Source organism: Ruditapes philippinarum, unplaced genomic scaffold (genome assembly GCF_026571515.1).
Source record: "Ruditapes philippinarum isolate M1 unplaced genomic scaffold, ASM2657151v2 ctg6843_1_1_1_1, whole genome shotgun sequence".
NCBI lineage: Eukaryota > Metazoa > Mollusca > Bivalvia > Venerida > Veneridae > Ruditapes > Ruditapes philippinarum.
Window position 1 is genome coordinate 51,265 of NW_026861218.1, and position 21,488 is coordinate 72,752.

The following is a 21,488-nucleotide window of genomic DNA, read 5'->3' on the forward strand; positions in this document are numbered from 1 at the left end:
TATTTTTTTGTCTTTGAAACCCCCCCTTTTACCAAAAAAAAATTTAACCCTTTTTTTCGTGGGCAAACCCCGGGGTTTCGGGTTTGTTTTTTAAAAAAGGGTTTTAAACCGTCGTAATGAACACATCTGCAGATTTTTCTAAATTCAAAATTTTACCCATCTTTTCGTGTTTTAAATGTTGAATTCTGCTTCCGGTGCAGGGGGGCGTGGGACGGTAAACTTGCACTTTCCAGTAACCGTCCTATGAACAGGCCCCAATCAAACCTAGCCTGCCCAACAATTTTCAGTTTTGCCGTGCTGGGGTTTTCTTTAGGGATTTTTTTCTCTATTATTTGGATAAGCCCATGTGATGTTTGAAAGCTTGGCCGGGCAGATTAAACACAAAGAATGCAAGTGATGTTGATTTAATGATTGCGTGAAAATGAAGATATGTTTTTGTTAAATAATTCAATAAATATTTATTAATGATAAAGGTCACAAAACCATATCCAAAATTATACATATCAAATAAACATACAATTGAAATGTAGACTCAAATAAAATCCAAAAAATTAAAAGTCTCTTGCAAAGATGACGAAAGACATTTTTTCTATGTCCGGCTTTTATATAAAACTTAAAGTAACAATCCATTTAAACGAACTTGGCCGGAATATCACGAACTTTGGCCGAAGTGTAACAAAACGGTTGATTTATCGAAAAAATAGGGACAATTATGCAACAAATTATTATAAATATGTTTTTAAAGTAATATCAAAGTTCACGATGGACTTAAAAATGGATCTTCTTTTACTTCTTGTAAACAATGACAAAAAAAAAAAAAAAAAAAAAAAAAAAAAAAAAAAAAAAAAAAAAAACTGATAAATTTTCATTATATAGAAAATAAAATGGAATCTTCAAGTTTCAAGTTTTTATTTACATATTCTCTGTTTGCATACATACAAATGCAAGGGATAATAAATGTCAATTACTTTACATACAATTAGTCACATGCATAGCACAGAGCAACACAAAGTTCTAGTACAGTTCATACATAAGAATCAATACATAATTATTAATGAAAAAACAATTCAAACACATACTGCAGTATAGAAAAAATAATGTGTTTATTTTTTTTGCCCCTTTTTTACCCACAATTGAATTCAGTACAACAGTACCCTAGTAATTACGTAACTGAGAATGGCTATAAATAGATTTATCGCATATATATAATATATATATATATATAATATATATATATATATATATATATATATATATATATATATATATATATATATATATATATATATATATATATATCTGTGTGTGTGTGTGTGTGTGACCAGAGAGGCCTGGAGTGATTTCAACTCATAGCTCAAGTAGCTTGGTTGACAGTTTTGAAGATGTTGACTGTGAAAGTGTATTTTATTACAGTGGCTAGCAAAATGCATGACATGGCATTTGTCAATGTTAAAGGACTTTCCCATTTCTACTCCCATTTTGTCAAGATTATTTAAGTCAAAAATATGGGTAAATTCGTGTGGTACAAACATTTAGTGTTGTAGTATCAAGAAGGTAATATATTCGCCACATTAACGATTCACAACATAATGATTCGCATCAAGAATATAGACTGGTATAGGCATAATCAAATATTTTAATGTTATTATGTCGTTGTAGGCATCAAAGTATGGTAGTTTTATTTTGATTATGTAATCATTTACTAATTATTTTAAGTTTTGTTTTCTTTGAATAACTTCGTTTATGCTGATGCTGCGTATTCTATGTGGGAAATTTCTCATAGTAAGTACAAGAAAAAAAGAAGATTAGGGTCTGATGGAAACCAGTCTAATAAAAACACGGAAGTAACTAATAAGTCAGAGTCCTATGACTATATATCAATATAAACACATTGATTCATGTTTACCTGATGTATTAAGCAATCGGTTGCCTTTGGATTAACTCGCAAAATGTTTAGCAGCTCACCAAATTACAATAAACTGAAAACAAATTTACGTTTAACAATAAATCGGTTGAAACTTTTGGAAAAGAAAAAGACAGAAATTGGACAAAAGGCCAGAAAAGAAATCGCAGATTATATTTCAGGTGGCAAAGATGACCGGGCCAGGATCAGGGTTGAGCACATTGTCCGAGAGGACTATCTTGTTGAAGCAATGGAATTACTAGAAATGTATTGTGATTTACTGTTAGCCAGATTTGGTCTGATACAGACTCAAAAGTAAGTTGCAGATTGTGAGAACTTTTCTTCTTCTTCCAATATACTGGCCACCTTCAACTAACTGAAGTTTACTGCCAGGACTTGTTTAACTTTAAATTAATACAAGGCAGTGGCTAGCTGTTCGGACCCGTATTGCTAGCCAAAAGTTCTAGCCATATGCATGTGAGTCATGTACAACAAGCCTACATTGTATCTGCCTATCCGTACAGCATTATTTAAATAAATAACCTACTGATGAGACTACTGCAGTAATACAAGAATGAATATGCAAACTTTTTTTTATTTTAAACAAAGATATTATTTAATATCGTGAATACTTTATAATTCCAGTGTATATAATAGTTATTGTTGTTTGATGATCAGAAGTCTTTTTTCCCTGGTGTCACAGGGTGAGAAAAATGTGCAGCCTGACTGGGACTCGAACCCCAGACCATCAGAATACAGTTGCGCGGCTCTACCTACTGACTCACTGAGCTTTCCGGTCATTTACACATATTTCCTCTAATTAGTTAACAGTTCACATACTCCCCTTGCTATATTGAAATTCATCCTCAAATTTCTAATGGGTAAAGAGAACAATGTGAAATTGAACTCGGAGTTATATATCATGGCCCCATGTTGGGCGCCAAATGTCACAGGATGAGAAAATGTGTAGCCTGACTGGGACTCAAACCCTCTGAATACATTTCTGCGACACTACCAACTGAGCTATCTGAGTTAACACATATTCCTCCCTATCTGGTGAACAGTTCTGAACCGTGACACTCTGATAAGCACAGTCTGTGCGAAAATACAAAGAGAAATAAACTGAAACATTATTAAATCATTTCAATACAGTAGATGCAATACATTTGTAATAAATTTTTTATCTTTATCACTTTAAGTAGGCATTGAAAATTTCTTTTAATGAAGCAGACTTTTGATCCAAACAGGAGCACATGATGCCATTTTGTCATTTTTATTGTTGTGAATAGGTATCTTATTAACTCTTTCACAACAATAAAAATGACAAAATGGCAGTATGTGCTCCTGATTGGATCAAATGTTAATGTAACACTAATATCCAGTTGCTTGTCCCATTGTATTTTGTCCCAGCTTTGACCATATCTGATTAAGAATTTTGGAATTTAAATGTGATTTTATTACCAGACTAAACTGTGGATGGGCCTTGATTAGAATTCACTGCTGCATAAGTGTTTTTTTATACTGTCATGAGTTTTGATCTTATTTGAATTGTAGAGAGTTGGATCCAGGACTTGAAGAGGCAATAGCAAGTATGATATGGGCAGCACCAAGACTTCAAACAGACTGTGCTGAACTTAAAACTATTGCTGATGAATTTTCAAGAAAATATGGAAAAGAGTTTGGACAAGCTTGTCGCACAAATGCATTGAACAATGTTAGTGAAAAAGTGATGCATAAACTAGGTGTTCAAGCACCACCCAAAATTCTTATTGAGAGATACATGATTGAGATAGCAAGATCATACAATGTGCCCTTTGAGCCGGATGCATCTGTTATGGCACAAGATGAAATCTTCTCAGCTGAGAATTTGCTGATTGATTTAGATGAGAATCAGAAAGGTGGTGGTGGGTCAGGTGGCTATGGTGGTGGTGGGTCAGGTGGCTATGGTGGTGGTGGCGGTGGCTATGGTGCTGGCGGCATTGGTGGAGGTGGGTTTATTGAACCTCAGAAGTACCCTCCACAGCCTCAGGTACATATATATAATAATACATAAATATTTTTCTCAATTTTGCAACAAAGATTTTGTACTTAAACTTTGAAATATTGATTTAGATTTTCAAAAAAAAATGTTCTGTAACTTACTAATTAATAAATGATCAGTTTTGGTTTAAAGTCTACAGCATAATAAAGTTGATTCATTTAAAAATTGGTAATAATGAATAAGTATGTAATTACATGAAGCAACATAATAACTGATTGTGACTGTCATTTTAAATAATGTAAAGGGATTGATAAAACAAACAAACAAAAACAGAAAAACAAAAAAAAAACATTATTTTTCATTCTGTTTTGTTAGGATTGACATCATATTCTAAATATATTTTTGGGGATGTTAAGATTAATTATAATGTTAAAACATGAATTTAATGTATTAAACGATCATTTTGCTGATAAAAGTAGTTCTTGCATTTAAATCAAAGTGAGTAATATTTGTTGTACATGTATTGAATTTAAATGTTGAAATAGTTTGAGTTGTTGTGAATTTCAGCCTCCCGGACCTCCGTCACAAGGAGCCATGTACTACCCTCCACCTCAGTCACAACAGGTCTGTCACTATCTATAAACTATATCTCAAGAATTTGTTTTATTAAGAATTAACAAGTACATGTATCTTAGAAGAATTTTATGCATTATTGAATATTGTATAAATTTTATACTATAACTTTAATTAAATTTACTGCATGAAAAGGAAGAATACAAAGAAACCACACATCAACACCAAATAAATGTGAACAAAATTTTTAATAAAGATCTATCGGTTTTGAACATATCTGGTTCTTCATCTAGATTTAAATTAATTGATTTAATTAAAATTCAAAAGATAAAGCTGTTTTTAAAATATTTGTAATAGAAAAATATCTAGATTCACTTCAACAGCTTATAATATTATACAGTTGATAAAAAGGATACTGAACTGTGTAGATTGAATTATGTCAATACTTCATAAGTTAAGTTTAATGTTATTGAATTTTTTTAAATCATTTCTGTTCTAATGCTTTGGGTTTTTATTTCAGCCTCAGAATGAGTACAAGATGCCTCCCCCTGTACCAAGCGTTCCTGCAGCGGGCAGTCCTGGATACCCGCCCCCTGGGTCAGGTATATCGGCATCTGCACCACCAAATGAGCATTCTCCACCCCCAGCTTACAGTACACGCCCCCCATCTCCTAGTAAGTCAGGCATTAGTTGATGCAATGGCTAACACATACATGAGCCGCGCCATGACAAAACCAACATACTGCGTTTGCGTCCAGCATGGATCCAGACCAGCCTGCGCATCCGCGCAGTCTGATCAGGATCCATGCTGTACGCTTACAAACCCTATAACAAGTAGAGAAACTGATAACGAACAGCATGGATCCTGATCAGACTGCGCGGATGCGCAGGCTGGTCTGGATCAATGCTGGTCGCAAATGCATTATGTTGGTTTTGTCATGAAGCGGCTCAATTATGTATATACAAAAAGGCTTCTCAGCTCCACATGTCATATATTTTTTAGTTATTTGAATTTGTTAAATGCTCATTTCATGTGTAAGTGATGTAAAATGTGGGGCTAGAAAAGTTGTTTTATCTTTATCATATCTAATACTTTCATTTGTAAAGTTGGATCAGTATGAAGGTTACAATTACAAAAAAGGTTACAATTACAAAATTGCAAACCCTGTCAATGTCTGTGTTATTCGGTAGATATTTGAAGCACTGCACTGTAAGTTGGGTAATTCATCATCATCATCATCACGTGGAATGTTGTGAAATTATATAAACAGTGCATGTAGTGCTATTTTAAAAAGTTATGTATATGTATTGTGTGTTAGTATTATGGCAGATTTCAGAAATTTTTGTTTGTGAAAAATAAGCATGTCATCAAAGTGAAAGGTGAGGCATTGAAAGTTGTCGCACACAGCCAAATTGGGCATACCATTGCAATTTTTTTGTGGTTGACTTTTTAAACATTTTTTATAGGGCTATATTTGCATGTCTTGTAATATATTGTACTAGTCACAGATATTTTGCATGGGTCAATTTAAAATGTGTTTTGCATGGGTCAAAATGATCATTAAAGCAGTAAAATATTCTCCCTTTATATATATCACCTCTTAAACTGTATTGTTTTGGTAGTTGCATCAGGTACGTATAATATACGTACCTGGTTGCATGTAATGGTAATTAAAAAAAAGTTAAACTAAGAAGAAATCAAAACTTTTATTTTAAGAAATTAAGATAATTTGAGAGAAGTGAAATGGAACAAAAAAAAAAAACACTTTATTTTTAGGTTTGTAAATTAAAGAAAAATATCTATAGCCAGATTCACAATACAGTTGTTTTTTTTATGTTGAATAAAAACTTATTTTCTCAGTGGTCACATGGCTAGATGTCATATAACATCAAACTTATCATCAAAATATATAATTATGTTTTAGCTGTGTAAAATCTAACTGAATAATGTTTTAAAAGAAAAACTGAATAAAAAGATTTTAAAAAAAAAAACATATCATTGACTAGTTTAGTCTACTGAATAATTTTGCTTTGAATCACTGACTTTGGACAAGAAATTTAGTTTATGAAAGTTTTTGTTGAGTTAGGTTGAAGTTATCTTCATTAGTGACTAGTCAATACATGTGTGCGCATAGATTTTAAATGAACTTCAGGGTCATTTAGGTAGTGTAACAAATATTTGAAAACCAATCATGTTGATATATAGGTGATACTGACCAAACAGTGTATAATAAAATGTAGATAATGGTTTATCTCAACTCAGTATTCACAACACAGTTTTATAGACATATTTCATTCTCTTTCCATAACAGAACAAGTGCAAAGACCTATGGACAGTTTTCCTGACCTACCAGCTGTACCAAACAGTACATTACCAGACCCGCCTGGATCAACATCTGCTGGTGGTGATGACGTTGATTTCGATGACTTGTCACGAAGATTCGAAGAGTTAAAGAAGAAGAAGTGATGTGATATGAATATGATTAAACAATGGAGAAAAAACTTTTAATATACACGGTATTTCTGGGCACTATCATTGGTGATTTTGTGTATCTATGAATCAATATTTAATTAATATTTGATGGCATACGATATATTATGAATTATTTTCATGAATTTATCAAATTCTTGAAAATAAGTAGTTCAGTTTTATTTCATTGCAATCATTACAACATTTATCAAATTTTTTTATGATGATGATGAATGCACATTTTGAAATTTAAATCATGTGAATCCTATTCATTTGTGCTGTAAATAGAACAACACTCCTGAAATGTTTTTTCTCTTTGATTTCGAGATTTTTTTTCACAATATAGATTTTTAGATTTTCTATATATATAAACATCAAAATTTAAGATCAAATATCAAAATTATCGAAGTACAATTTTTTTAAAATTCAGTTAATAATAATTCTTAACTTTGTACTATTCAATTTATTTTTTTATATATAAATCTTAAATCATTTTTTTATGAATACAAAATGATTAAATATGTAATATGTATAGTATTTTCTTACAGAATTAAGATTAAACAGTAATTGTTAAGCTTTAGTAATTAGTACTAAATACACAAATTAAAGACTTTATTTTATTTTATAATTATACATGCACTAGTATATTAATATTGTAGGTGCCTTGTCTGTGTATTTTGTCATCTGATGTGTATGTTTTAATTTCATACCTATACATGTATCAACCTTGTTTTTGGTTCAATGTTGTCATTGTTAATAAATTAAATAGCTTTTTTTTTTACAAATGAATCTTTTGTTGCATTCTTAGTCCTGGCCATGTTTTTTACCGTGTCATGGCTTGGCCAAAATCTTTTTCCTTTTTTTGGATTAAAATTTCAGTTATCTGATAATAGAACACTTTCTAAAATATCACTATGAAACCAAATTATAATATCTGTCATATGTTGCAGTTCGGATCGGAATATCCGCCCCAAAGGACCAGCCCATGAGCGGGTTACCAAGGGACAGATATTCCAAGGGACAGATATTTTTTCCTACATAGTCTACCATATTCCATCATATTTTAAATTGTTTACCTTGGAAATTTGTGTCATTACACCCGTAACTATTTTCTTTTAACAGCATATAAAATAACTTCATTCGTATGAGCGAAATTATGTCATCCTAAGCATGCCATTATATAGCATGCTACTCATCTGGCATCCCCCATGCCAGATGAAATTTCAGGCATGGGTAAAACTAACGGAAACACCAGTCTGATATGCAAGAAAAACTTCTTTATGACTTTCATCGTCTTGGATTACACAACTGTTGTGGATTTTAATGTTATAATTATCTCCCTTTCCCGATTTGAAACTTGCATTTGTTTATTCTATACAGAATATATTTAGTTCAATTGTGTGTGAGCTATAAGCTTATAAACATACTCTCTAATCTGTACCTGGAACCAACCAGTACTGAGCAATGAGTGTAGCATTGAAATAAAGTTTCTTGCTCAAGGAAACAACAGCTTGTTGAACCCTCGTGGCTAGATATTTAGATTACTGGTCTGACATATTAACAGCTTGGTCATGCCTTTGTTTCACTACTGAGCACTAAGAATAGTCAATTAGGCTGTCATAAAAAGAGATCTTGTTAACTGTAATCATAATAAAACTAGCCTGAAAATAGCAAACCCTAGAACAAAGAAGAAACCATTTTAGCCTCACTAATCATGCTCTTTTCAATCAACAACAACTAAGTAACTATTTACCAGGGATCAAAACCACTTCATGTGTTGGAGTTTAGAGATGCAAAGACTCCATTTATAGATTTTGAGCCGTGTCACGGCAAAACCAACATAATGGGTTTGCGACCAGCATGGATCCAGACCAGCCTGCGCATCCGCGCAGTCTGATCAGGATCCATGCTGTTCGCTAACGGTTTCTTTACTTTTTATAGAGTTTGTAAGCGAACAGCATGGATCCTGATCAGACTGTGCGGATGCGCAGGCTGGTCTGGATCCATGCTTGTCGCAAACCCATTATGTTGGTTTTGTCATGACATGGCTCATTTTGTCACCTCTTACAATCATGCAGGGTTATATGGCTGGCCTCAACCTGTAACCTATAAAAGCAACCTCTTTTCCACATGAAGCTTGATATCAAGGTTCAATTTAAACTTTGTCAGCCAATAATATACAGTTCGGTCAGACTGCACAAATGTACAGGCTGGCTGGCCCTATTCTATTGGCAAAGACTAGTTACTGCTGGTTCAAGCAGAAAAAATGGTTAATGGAAAAGAAAACAGAGAAATAAAGGTTTGTCATATAATGATTTTATTTGATGAAAATAGCAACATTTTTTTTTTCAATATGCTTAACAATTATATAAATATCTCATAACAAAGAACTACAACACAACTTCACACTTGATCTACAGTGTATATTATAATTATCTTATAAAAGTTAACATTGCAATATTAAATGTAGACATTTTCAAAGTTCTTTAGCATAGCCACCAGAATGTATTTCTTGTATTAATAAATTATATCTGACTTTATTCAATTAAAAATTCTATGGTTGGAGATATAAATCTCCCATATCTTATTTATTTAATTTAAAAAAGAAAAAAAATTGAAAAAAATTAAAATGTTTAAAAACTTTCTATAAAAATACACATGTTTACTTAATACTGATTCAATGCATACAACTGATTTTTAAAATACCATCATTAAATAATATAAAAAAATAAAACCAGTACCTTCATTGTACATTGAAATCAATCAAATTTATTATATAATCTATAAAAAGCTATGAAATGTCTTTATCTGATTGGTTAAGACTTAATCTTTGTAAAAAATAACAGGTCAGAATCAGATTTTTTTTATTTCATTTTATTTCAAATGATTTTCAGAATATATTAACCATTTTTTCCCCTAAAAACTGATTTTCTGTAAAACCGTCAAAGATGCTATAATATCACTAAATGTCACTAAATGTCACATCTGTTTTGTTGTCATTGTTTTGACAAAATACTTAAATAAAAGTCAAAGTACCGGTAGTATTTTAGTTGATTTGCAGCATTTTTAAGACAGAATTGATCAGACAAATAAAAACGTTATCAAACATGGATATTTTAGCTGGTAAATATGATATGACTTGTACATTAAAAATATTTATATTGACCTCCGCAATTTTTTCAATACATATATCAATTCATCAGCTGCAAAGTCCATATTTGTATAGTATTTTATCCCATCTCTTGTACTATTTTATTCAGAGAAATTAAAAAATAATCATCTGATATATTATTTCTTCTAAAAATACATGATTGTTGCATTCACACACAAATATAACATAACTGTATATACATGTATACACTTTTTATAAAAGTATTCATTGGTGACCATGCTTCATTACCCTAAGCATTTTCACTTTGCTAGTTTGATGCACTGTATTTTCAAATAATCTTAAATTTTTTATGTTGAAGAAATTTGGCAGAAACATAAACTTCAATGTTTAAAAATTATCCAAATGTTTTCTTTCAAAACTAACATCTGACAAGATTTTGTGACGTGAACAGAAAATAATGGTGTAAACTCAAGGATAGGGTCGAATTAAGGGCAACACAATGATATAAAGATAGTGGTGAAAGAAGACTTCAAGATGCAACAGAACATGTTTTTTTTTTACCAAGAAACACCTGATGGAAAACACAAAGCAACTTTTAAAACTCCTTTCAATAGTTTAAACATACAAAATATAGAACTGAACTGAAAAATGGTTTTTAGCTCACCTGTCACAAAGTGACAGGGTGAGCTTTTGTGATCGCTTTTCGTCCGGCGTCCGTCCGTCCGTCCGTCGTCCGTCCGTAAACTTTTGCTTTAAATGACATCTCCTCATAAACCACTGAGCCAATTTCATCCAAACTTCACAGGAATGTTCCTTTGGTGGTCACCTTTAAAAATTGTTCAAAGAATTTAATTCCATGCAGAACTCTGGTTGCCATGGCAACCGAAAGAAAAATCTTTAAATATCTTCTTTTAAACAACCCTAAGAGCTAGAGCTTAGATATTTGGCATGAAACATCTTCTAGTGAGTGTCTACCAAGTTTGTTCAAATAAAAGCCCTGGGGTCAAAATTGGCCCCGCCCCAGGGGGTCATTGATTTTCCCTATATGCATATAGTAAAAACTTAAAAAATCTTCTTTTAAAGAACCGTAAGAGGTAGAGCTTAGATATTGAGCATGAAACATCTTCTAGTGAATGTCTACCAAGTTTGTTCAAATAAAAGCCCTGGGGTCAAAATTGGCCCCGCCCCAGGGGGTCACATTGATTTTCCCTATATGCATATAGTAAAAAACTTAAAAAATCTTCCTTTAAAGAACCCAAAGAGCTAGAGCTAAGATATTAAGCATGAAACATCTTCTAGTGAGTGTCTACCAAGTTTGTTCAAATTAAAGCCCTGGGGTCAAAATTGGCCCCGCCCCGGGGGTCATTGATTTTCCCTATATGCATATAGTAAAAACTTAAAAAATCTTCTTTTAAAGAACCATAAGAGCTAGAGCTTAGATATTTGGCATGAAACATCTTCTAGTGAATGTCTACCAAGTTTGTTCAAATAAAAGCCCTAGGGTCAAAATTGACCCCGCCCCAGGGGGTCATAGATTTTCCCTATATGCATATAGTTAAAACTTAAAAAATCTTCTTTTAAAGAACCCAAAGAGCTAGAGCTAAGATATTTAGCATGAAACATCTTCTAATGAGTGTCTACCAAGTTTGTTCAAATAAAAGCCCTGGGGTCAAAATTGGCCCCGCCCCAGGTTGTCATTGATTTTCCCTATATGCATATTATAGTAAAAACTTAAAAAATCTTCTTTTAAAGAACTCAATAAGCTAGAGCTAAGATATTTAGCATGAAACATGTTCTAATGGGTGTCTACCAAGTATGTTCAAATAAAAGCCCTGGGGTCAAAACTGGCCCCGCCCGGCGGGTCATTGATTTTCCTTATATGTGTTTGGCAAAAACTTAAAAATCTTCTTTGAAAAAACCCAAATAGCTAGAGTTTAGATATTAAGCATGAAACATCTTTAAGTAAATATCTACAAAGTTTGTTCAAATAAAAGCCCGGGGGTTAAAACTGGCCCTGCCCCAGGGGTGTCATTGTTTTTACTATATGTGTATAGTAAAAACTTTAAAAATCTTCTTTTAAAAAACCCAATGAGCTAGAACTTAGATGTTTAGCATGAAACATCTTCTTATGGGTGTCTACCAAGTCTGTTCAAATAAACAAATAAAAGCCCTTGGGTAAAAATTGGCCCGGGGGGGGGGGGGGGGGGGCTATATACAGGTGAGCGACCTCAGGGCCATCATGGCCCTCTTGTTTATTCAATCCGATCCATTTGTTCAGGCATATACAGGCACCAGTCTACCTTCTGCTAGTCAATTGAGCAGCATCATGACAAAACCAACATAATGGGTTTGCGACCAGCATGGATCCAGACCAGCCTGCGCATCCGTGCAGTCTGATCAGGATCCATGCTGTTCGCTATCAGTTTCTCTACTTGAAATAAAGTTGGTAAGCGAACAGCATGGATCCTGATCAGACTGTGCGGATGCGCAGGCTGGTCTGGATTCATGCTGGTCGCAAACCCATTATGTTGGTGCTGTCATGACACAGCTCAATTATATTTTAACATGAACCCACATTATAGTATCAGCAAAACAGCCACACACTAAAAAAGCCCAAAACAACAAAACACATGTTTTATCAAAAATGAACCATTACATATAAAATTGCTCTTATGGAATGATTAATAAAAAAAATAACAAAATTAAAACTTGAACCTCCACAAATGCTGATCTATGTTTAAAGAACAAAGTGACCACATGTATATAGTATCTTGCACTTGTAATCACCGGGAAGCCCTGGCCAAAAAAATTTAACATTTTTCCTTGGACAACATTCATAAAAGTTTGTTTTATATGACAAATAAAAAGTTAAAAAGTATTTTTTTTTTTAACACAAAATACTAGTATTAAACAAAGTTATCTAAGATTTTACCATTTTGTTCAAATTTTTGTATGTTGTTTATGCTGAAATTATATAACAATGTCAAACTAACATTGCTGCAACTATATTTATTATATACTTACAAATGAAATATTGAGAAATATTGATGAAATAAAATGCGTATTTTCATTTTCCGTATTTTCACTGTAAAAATTTATTTTTCACTGCAGTGAAACATATTTTCCGTATTTTCACTGGTGTCTTGCCGGACTACTTTCTTTTAAATTCTGCCAGTACGCAAAATTTAAGGGAAAGTCTTTCAAATTTTATAGCAAAAAAGAGAAAAATGTATATAATAAACAGAAAATTCAAGTTTTTTCTATAAATACATGATTTATTTTCATCTTGTGGCATGAAAATTACCATATTTCACTCGTGGCTACCGCCACTCATGAAATATTTATTTTCATACCACTCGATGAAAATAAATCATGTATTTATAGAAAAAACTTGAATATCCTCTATATATTCTATTACAAAGTACTGCTAATATATATTACCATTTTGTTGTATAATATGATATAGTAATGTCATTTGCCCTATTTTAGTCTGATTTGAAAATGTTTTAACTTTTGAATTTTACAACGCTTACATGAAATGGCACCAATGGAAACCTTCTAAATAATTCAACTTGAGAGGCATATTTCATTGTACTGCCTCTTTCTATTTCATAAATTTATAAAATTAATTTATATTTACAAAAATGTATATTATTTATTGACAAACAGAAACCAGCAATAATGTAACAATAAAATTAGTAAAACACTGTAACTAAAGTAAGTATCCAGTACAAAAACAATAGTTGTATAAGAAATGTATACAAAATTAATTCATTATTATTCATAAAATGAGAAAACATGTGTTTGAATAATAATGATAATAAATATGCAATAATGTAAAAGGGGTATTTTGAATATGGGTGTGTTCAAATTAATGATGTGTTCAGAATATGGATGTGGTTTTAAATTAACAGTGCATTCACATTATGGTTCTGTTCACATAATAGTAGTGTTCAGAATATGGTTGTGTTCATATTATGGCTGTGTTAAGAACATAGTCAAGTTCAGATTATGGGTGTGCTCACATTATGGGTTTGTTTTTACATTATGGTTGTGTTCAGAATATGGTTGAGATGAAATCATGGTTGTGTTCAGATTATGGGTTTGTTTTTACATTATGGTTGTGTTCAGAATATGGTTGAGATGAAATCATGGTTGTGTTCAGATTATGGGTTTGTTTTTACATTATGATTGTGTTCAGAATATGGTTGAGATGAAATCATGATTGTGTTCAGATTGGTGGGTTTGTATTTACATTATGGGTGTGTTAAGATATGGAACATTACTAAACTTTACGTTACGGGCATGTTCAAAATATGCATGCTGTGCTTAGATTATGCATGTGTATAAAAATGGATGGGACCATATAGTATAATTGGTTAGAAAAAAAATTGTTCAAATACAACTAGAACTGCCACTGTCATGGCGTGAATACCCCCGCATACCACTTTGTCAGAATCAACAGTGGCCATTTAGAGCTCAAGGACAACCTCCCTGCCAAATCTGAGGTTACTAAGCCAGTGCATTGCTAAGTTATGTATTGTACATGCTTCAAATGTGAAAATGTCAAAATCAATACATTGCTGACAGGACATTCTTTAACAATTAAGAAGAAAAGCTTTTTTTTGTCAAGGTCCCTGTGACCTTGACCTTTGACCCAGTGACCTCAAAATCAATAGGGGTCACCTTATAGTCATGATCTACATCAATGCCAAATATGAAGACTGTGGGTCATAAATGGGTGGACAAACTTTTTGAAGTCAAAGTCCCTATGACCTTGACCTTTGACCCAGTGACCTCAAAATCAAAAGGGGTCATCTACTAATCATGATCAACATCCATGCCAAAAATGAAGACTGTGGGTCCAAAGGAATCTTAAGTTATTGGGCAGACAAACTTTTTGAAGTCAAAGTCCCTGTGACCTTGACCTTTGACCTGGTGACCTCAAAATCGATAGGGGTCATCTACTAATCATGACTAACCTCCATGCCAAATATGACGACTGTAGGTCAAAGGAATCTTAAGTTATTGGGCGGACAAGCTTTTTGAAGTCAAGGCCCCTGTGACCTTGACCTTATACCTAGTGACCTCAAAATCAATAGGGGTCATCTACTAATCATGACTAACCTCCATGCCAAATATGAAGACTAAGGGTCAAAGGAATCTTAAGTTATTGGGTGGACAAGAAAAAACCGACGGACAGCCGGACGGACGGACAAGCTGATTCCAGTATACCCCCCTTACAACTTTGTTGTGCGGGGGTATAAAAATGGAAAGAATGCATAAAACGTGAATAATCATATAAATTATATAACAGATATTTCATAAAAATATACAAATGTAGCAACTTGGTGTCAACAATATATACATACAATATATACAATCTATGCATGAACTTCAAAAATGAATAATAAAAAAAATCCCACTGCACCAGGTAATGATATGTATATACATGTAGATCTGCTATACACATGTTTGATATTAATTTAATTGTGATGATCAAATAACGTACATGTTAAATCTACAAGTACAATATATGTCAAAATGTTGTATACAAACAAATGAGGGGAAGTTCTGAAACCAGCAGCTTATGAAATGATAAAAATAAAACATTACAGAATATATAATTATTGCATAATATGTGATGACATTTAAGATGGATGTATGTATATATGACAATAATATGCCCACAATATGGGACAATATTTTGCCATCTAAGAGCATTAACGGGCTAAACACCTAAAATAATTTTATAGGAGTTAACCTGTTACTGCACCAAGGTGACAATTTCACATTAGTAATATAGACAAACTTGATATAAAGACCACATTTTATATACAGAACATCAATAAATAACAGGCCACTATCATATTTGTTTTCAATAAAATTTCTCTTTTGAAAACAACATTTCTCATTTAGATAGAGTATTGTGATTAAAAATTTACATTTGATTATGAATCGTATGATGGAACAGTATATCACATATAACAACAACAACAAAAACAAACTAAGAGCAAACAGAATAACAAATATAATGGCACTTCACACATCAAAAATTTGAAAAGAAAATTCAACAAAGTAAAGTGATGTTCATGGAACATAGTATCCAACCAGACAGGACATTCTACCAAGTGGTTTCAATATGTTCTTTATGATAAATTAATTATTGCCAGCATTTCTAGGGGATATTGTTAAAGATTAATACAGATTCCTTGCAGATTATGCTTCATGATGAATAAAATTATTCCTGTTTCATAAATGTCCCTTTAAGGGTTGGACACCGGTTCCCGGTATCGGTCCTATACCGAATAGTAACTTCGTAAATTACCGGTATATACCGTTTCGTAAAATACCGGTACTGGATTTGATACTTTTGTAAAAAAAAATAATTTAATAGTCAATATGTCAAAAAAATAAGAAGATTTTTAAATAAAAACAGCCTACTACAAACACGTAAAACAAACTATGAATTACTATTATCATGCGGCGAGTACGGCTTTCGCGGCAAACTTGAAGTTTGTGACGCGGTGATATTTTTGTAAAAGTATTGTGCCGCTTATGTTCAAGATAATAATATTTTTGTACTCGGCAGGAAAATATAATTATTTGAACTGATTTTGCTAAAAGTTTGTAAGTTTTAAATGTCAAAGAAACAAAGAGAAAACAAATCAAATACTTTAGTAATCATCGGCACATCGCACACAGTCCTTCCAAACACATCGCACACAGCTTTAGCCGTAATGACAATGTAAATCCAACATATGACAATTGTTAATTCAAAGAATGCTTTTAAAAAATAATTAAATCCTTTTTTCAGTTTAAGTCTCTAAACACTCATAATGAATACATATTAATGTTTCCAGGTCTTTTCATCCATTACCACATGTACAAATCCACATGTGAATTACGATTTTAACATAAATGAGGCCGAAATATTCCAACAAAATATGCCTCCTATTGTTTTTGGTGTAACACTGAACTATTATTAAACATGTATACATTTTCTTAACAAAAGAATGCTGACAGAACTTCAATAAAAAAGTGTGAATGTCGGCGGCTCTTTGATGGTGATAGAGTAACAACATCAAAGGGAGGCATATTCTTTTGAATAGCCTATTATGCACCTGTCAAAGGTCAACTTGTGTGTATTACACATTTAGATCTGTGATACTTTAAACAACTGAAACATATTTCATAATTTTATAGTGTTTTGTAGGATTTTTTGCAAATGTTGGCTAGTATTTTTGCGTATTTGAGCAGTATGGAATTATGCAATTTGGTAAGGACAATACTTTTTTCTGTAGCAAGATGTTCACGGTGCATGCTATTGAAAAATAAAAGATGTATAAAATTGAAGGGTAAATTCAATATTAATAAATACCAAATCCTTATTATTTGTAAAGCATAGGTATTTGCTTTATGACTTCTACAAGGACTAATATTAGGTTAACTTGAAAATGTAAACAAGTCATTTTGGAAACAGTCTGTGCTGACTGTGCATATACATGTTTTTCAAAATTTCTAAGTTAATTACTGGTGGAAAATATGTTTGTGCTGTTGTAGTAGAACAGACTGGAAACATAAGTGACTTTGAAAAAACATCTAATGAAATTTCTTACATGTAATTCCAAATTGCAAAGTAAGCCAACCAATCCAGTGATTTCATTTATTACAGTAAACAATAATGTGATTTAAAAAGAATATCAGCATCAGAATAAAATTTTTACACAGTAATAATAATAGCTGTAAGAAAATAATAGATAACCAACTGTCTTAAATTCTTTCAGATGTAGCATGTAGAGATATCAAGATTAAAACAATAATTTGTAGACTTCTCAGCTGCAGACTGCTGTCCTGCATAAGATATTTTGCTGTGTTTAAATTATGTCATGTTCTTTTGATGAAAAAGTAAAAGTATTTTACAATTAACATGTGTAAATGTTGTAAAAAAGAGTAAACACAAAACAACAAAAGAAAAGTATACTTTACAGCATGAAATTTCAGAAAGACCAGTAATGTAACATATTTATTTTCTATTACTACATGTTATATCTCTTCAGTTCTTATACTTGCAGCAACGGGTTTGGTATTGTAAAAGTATCAGTATCGATAAAATACCCGTATCGTTTCGTCAGTACCGTTATCGGACTGTTTCGTGAAGAACGATATCCAACCCTAGTCCCTTTATAATTCCAATATGTGACTTTTATATAAATACTAAATAAAAATTGCCTAAAAATTCATTCTGTCCCAATGCAAACTCAGTAGTTTTTTAAAATTACAATGTATCTTTCCTAATAAATTCAGACAAGCACTATGTCTGTCCAAATGAATGTCATGCACTCTGATGGCGGCCTTGACCCAAGTAACCTTGACCTCTGGGACCTTTGTTTAGTAGAACTCATTATCAAGCACCTGTGTAGTTTAGAGGCTGTAAGAATTATGGTTAAATTCAAAGTTTTGTGACAGACAGACCAAAAGCAATATTAATTGGTCTGCACACCAAACTAAAAATACCTGAAACATTTATTGTCTTTAAAAATTCAGAAAAATATACAAGAAATGGAATCTGTTGATGCATCCCCTTCACATTACATCAAGTGCACCTTCATTTGACTTTCAATGACTTAATGTATTTGAGAACAATGTCCAAATTTTTTCTATCTTCCATCTTTGCCTGAAAACAAAAATATACAAATTCTATATACCTAAGATATAGAGGTATACCAAGGCTATATCTAGATGTTTGAAAATGGTTGAACATGATAGTTATCTTATCAAAGCATCTAACCTTTAACCTGCTAAATTTGAGATTTGTAAGTTGCCATGCTTTGAATTTTGGAACAGTCCATTTGAATTCAAGAAATGTGAGTATAGAAAATTCAAACTCTGAGCTAGCAAGATATTAAAGCCTTGTCAGAATGCATGGATGTGAGTGCTGGCCTGGTTCTATACTGATGAAAAAGCTAAACACTTCTGGTTCCAGAAAGGAAATGGCTAATATAAAATGCTAGTGACCTGACTACATGGACTATACCATTTGCAGAACCAAAACATTCCAAAATGCTTTAAGATACATACAATGTATAGGAACATCATGTCTAATATTTCAAAAAATTAAGTTTCAATTAAAGTTTAAGTTTGAAAAGATTTCATAAAAAAAAACAGCAATCGTCTAAATTAATATTATTTTTTTATTTAATACCTTATATCCTTTCAAGACATGACAGATAGATAAACATAGTGATCTAATAAAAAAATGTGACGTGTCTCTATGCCATTCAGCTTATTTGTATGCTGGGATAAAAGTCACTTGGCAACTTTCCAGCTTTAATTCATATACGGTATACCCCTCTGTGCATAATTTCAGACAAGAGTAGAACTATTGACATTCCGCAAACTAGCTAGATAGCTTCCTTACATGAAGCAATCCAAAGTTCCCGGTGGGATTCATACCCACAGCAGTGAGGGGAAAATGGTTCAAAGTCAACAACCATAATCACTCTCCTACAGAGTTATTTGACAGTATTTGTATGAATTTTTTTTAAATTTAGAGAGGCTAAAAAAAATTATACCTTCCAGCATGAATTCAAAATCTTTCTAATTTCTATACTCCATGTGTCAGTGTTTGGCAACAAACCAGAAAATATTTTTCTGTGTATAACGTCCCTCTCCTCGTGCCTATGCTCATATAGAAATGGTGTACCAGATAACATTTCATAGAACAGGCAACCAGCACCCCAAATATCTGATCTACAATCAGCTTTATATGTCCGTTCTAATAGCTGAAATTAAAGATGAAAAAATATATAAAAATAAACTGAGCCGCGTCATGACAAAACCAACATAATGGGTTTGCGACCAGCATGAATCAAGACCAGCCTGCGCATCCGGGCAGTCTGATCAGGATCCATGTTGTTCGCTATCAGTTTCTCTACTTGTTATAGAGTTTGTAAGCGAACAGCATTGATCCTGATCAGACTGCGCGGATGTGCAGGCTGGTCTGTATCCATGCTGGTCGCAAATCCATTATGTTGGTTTTGTCATGACGCGGCTCAACTGTATTATTGTTATTAGATACACTTAAACATTTATTCACAAAATTATAGTAGGTCTTGACAGGGAGAGGACAAAATCACTTAAAAAAAGCATTTTGGCAGTACAAATATTTTTGACGATTAGTTGGACTTTAAAGGGAGACAAAGAGATAAAGATTCATTTCTTCGTTTTGAATTTTTCATTCACTATTCTGTAAATGTCCTCAAAATGATTACACTAGGCAGTCAAAGGATTTTTTCATTATAAAGTATTTAATCCAGATCCACGTGGGTCAGGTTAGAGTGTTAAGATTTCACAATAGTTGTCACAGTGAACTTTGGAAATGTTAAAGAACATGTTAATTGAATGACTTAGACCTGTTTCAATCATACAATATCCACAATATCTGTTATTGTAACTTCCAGGGTTTGTTCAAGTCACATAACTTGTTTTAAAACTACTCGGTGCTTCTGTCAGCTTCTAAATTTTGTTAAACATATATAGGTATATTTACGCTTCAAACCCAAAATATATAGAATTTAATACAGAAATTGATGCTGGGATTTTAAAAATGTCATTTTAGCATGATTTGAGTTCATAAAATCATTTTAATATTTTTGACATTAATTTGCCAGAGTATCCCTTTAAGGCACATTGAGCAGAATATGCTGTCTTACTGGTCTTATAAAATATACAAAACACTTGACTTACCTCTGGTGGGCAGATATAGTATGGCAAGCATGCTTTCACAGATTCCTATAATCACACTGGCAGTTTACAGGACAGGATAAACTAAAGTTGCTCACTTGAATGATATTATGTCTGTCATCAGGAAATAACATGTTTCCACCTACATTGACAAAATTGTATATATTTATTTCAAATACTGTAACAGAAATGTTATAAAATAAGACAGACAAAAAAAAACGTTGGTATATATTTCAGACTGAGGTTGGGCCATTAAAACTTCTGGAATAGGAAGGTATGGAGAGTAAGTTTTCTGGATCAAGACCATTACCTTTCACATTTTTCTTTTTAGTCAAATATGCTACAAGTAAATGATGTATATATTTGTTTCCCTTCAACATTCAACTACTATAACTCTTGTCATAAATTACTTCAACTGTAAGGTCAGGATAACTCTTAAATACTTCCTTGTGAGCGATGCATTTAATTAAGTTCATTCAAATTGTTTAAAGAAAATCAAAACAGAAAACTTGTTTGAAACTACCACTCAAATATTAACGAAAGTTACAAACCTGTCCCATTCATAGAAACCGTGTATCTGTCTACAACATTGATATAAATGTCTCGGATCTTTCAGATATGAATACTATACTAATATCTGTGTTCTTAATCAATTTTTTTTACTTAAGATCATCAATCATTTTTATCTCAACTTCCTTCATTT

The 21,488-nt window shown here is 32.4% G+C and overlaps 1 protein-coding gene and 1 long non-coding RNA gene across 3 annotated transcripts; one reads left to right on the top strand and one right to left on the bottom strand.

Annotated features, from left to right (window-relative positions):
- Nucleotides 1-1,814: 1,814 nt before the first annotated feature.
- On the top strand, nt 1,815-7,716 carry LOC132714927 (IST1 homolog). 2 transcript variants are annotated; one of them, XM_060697855.1, is made up of 5 exons: nt 1,815-2,218; nt 3,458-3,932; nt 4,452-4,508; nt 4,978-5,059; nt 6,770-7,716. In XM_060697855.1, exons 1-5 carry the CDS (start codon nt 1,950-1,952, stop codon nt 6,922-6,924), a joined length of 1,038 nt encoding a protein of 345 aa, XP_060553838.1. In that variant the 5' UTR covers nt 1,815-1,949; the 3' UTR covers nt 6,925-7,716. The 2 variants fall into 2 exon arrangements, with proteins under 2 accessions (XP_060553838.1, XP_060553837.1); XM_060697854.1 differs by having other exon boundaries at nt 1,817-2,218; nt 4,978-5,131.
- A 9,721-nt stretch (nt 7,717-17,437) lies between these two features.
- On the bottom strand, nt 17,438-20,849 carry LOC132714928 (uncharacterized). Its single transcript, XR_009623629.1, has 3 exons — nt 20,789-20,849; nt 19,615-19,824; nt 17,438-18,716 (listed from the first exon to the last, which is right to left on the bottom strand). It is a non-coding gene; the product is annotated as an uncharacterized LOC132714928 (long non-coding RNA).
- Nucleotides 20,850-21,488: the final 639 nt, after the last annotated feature.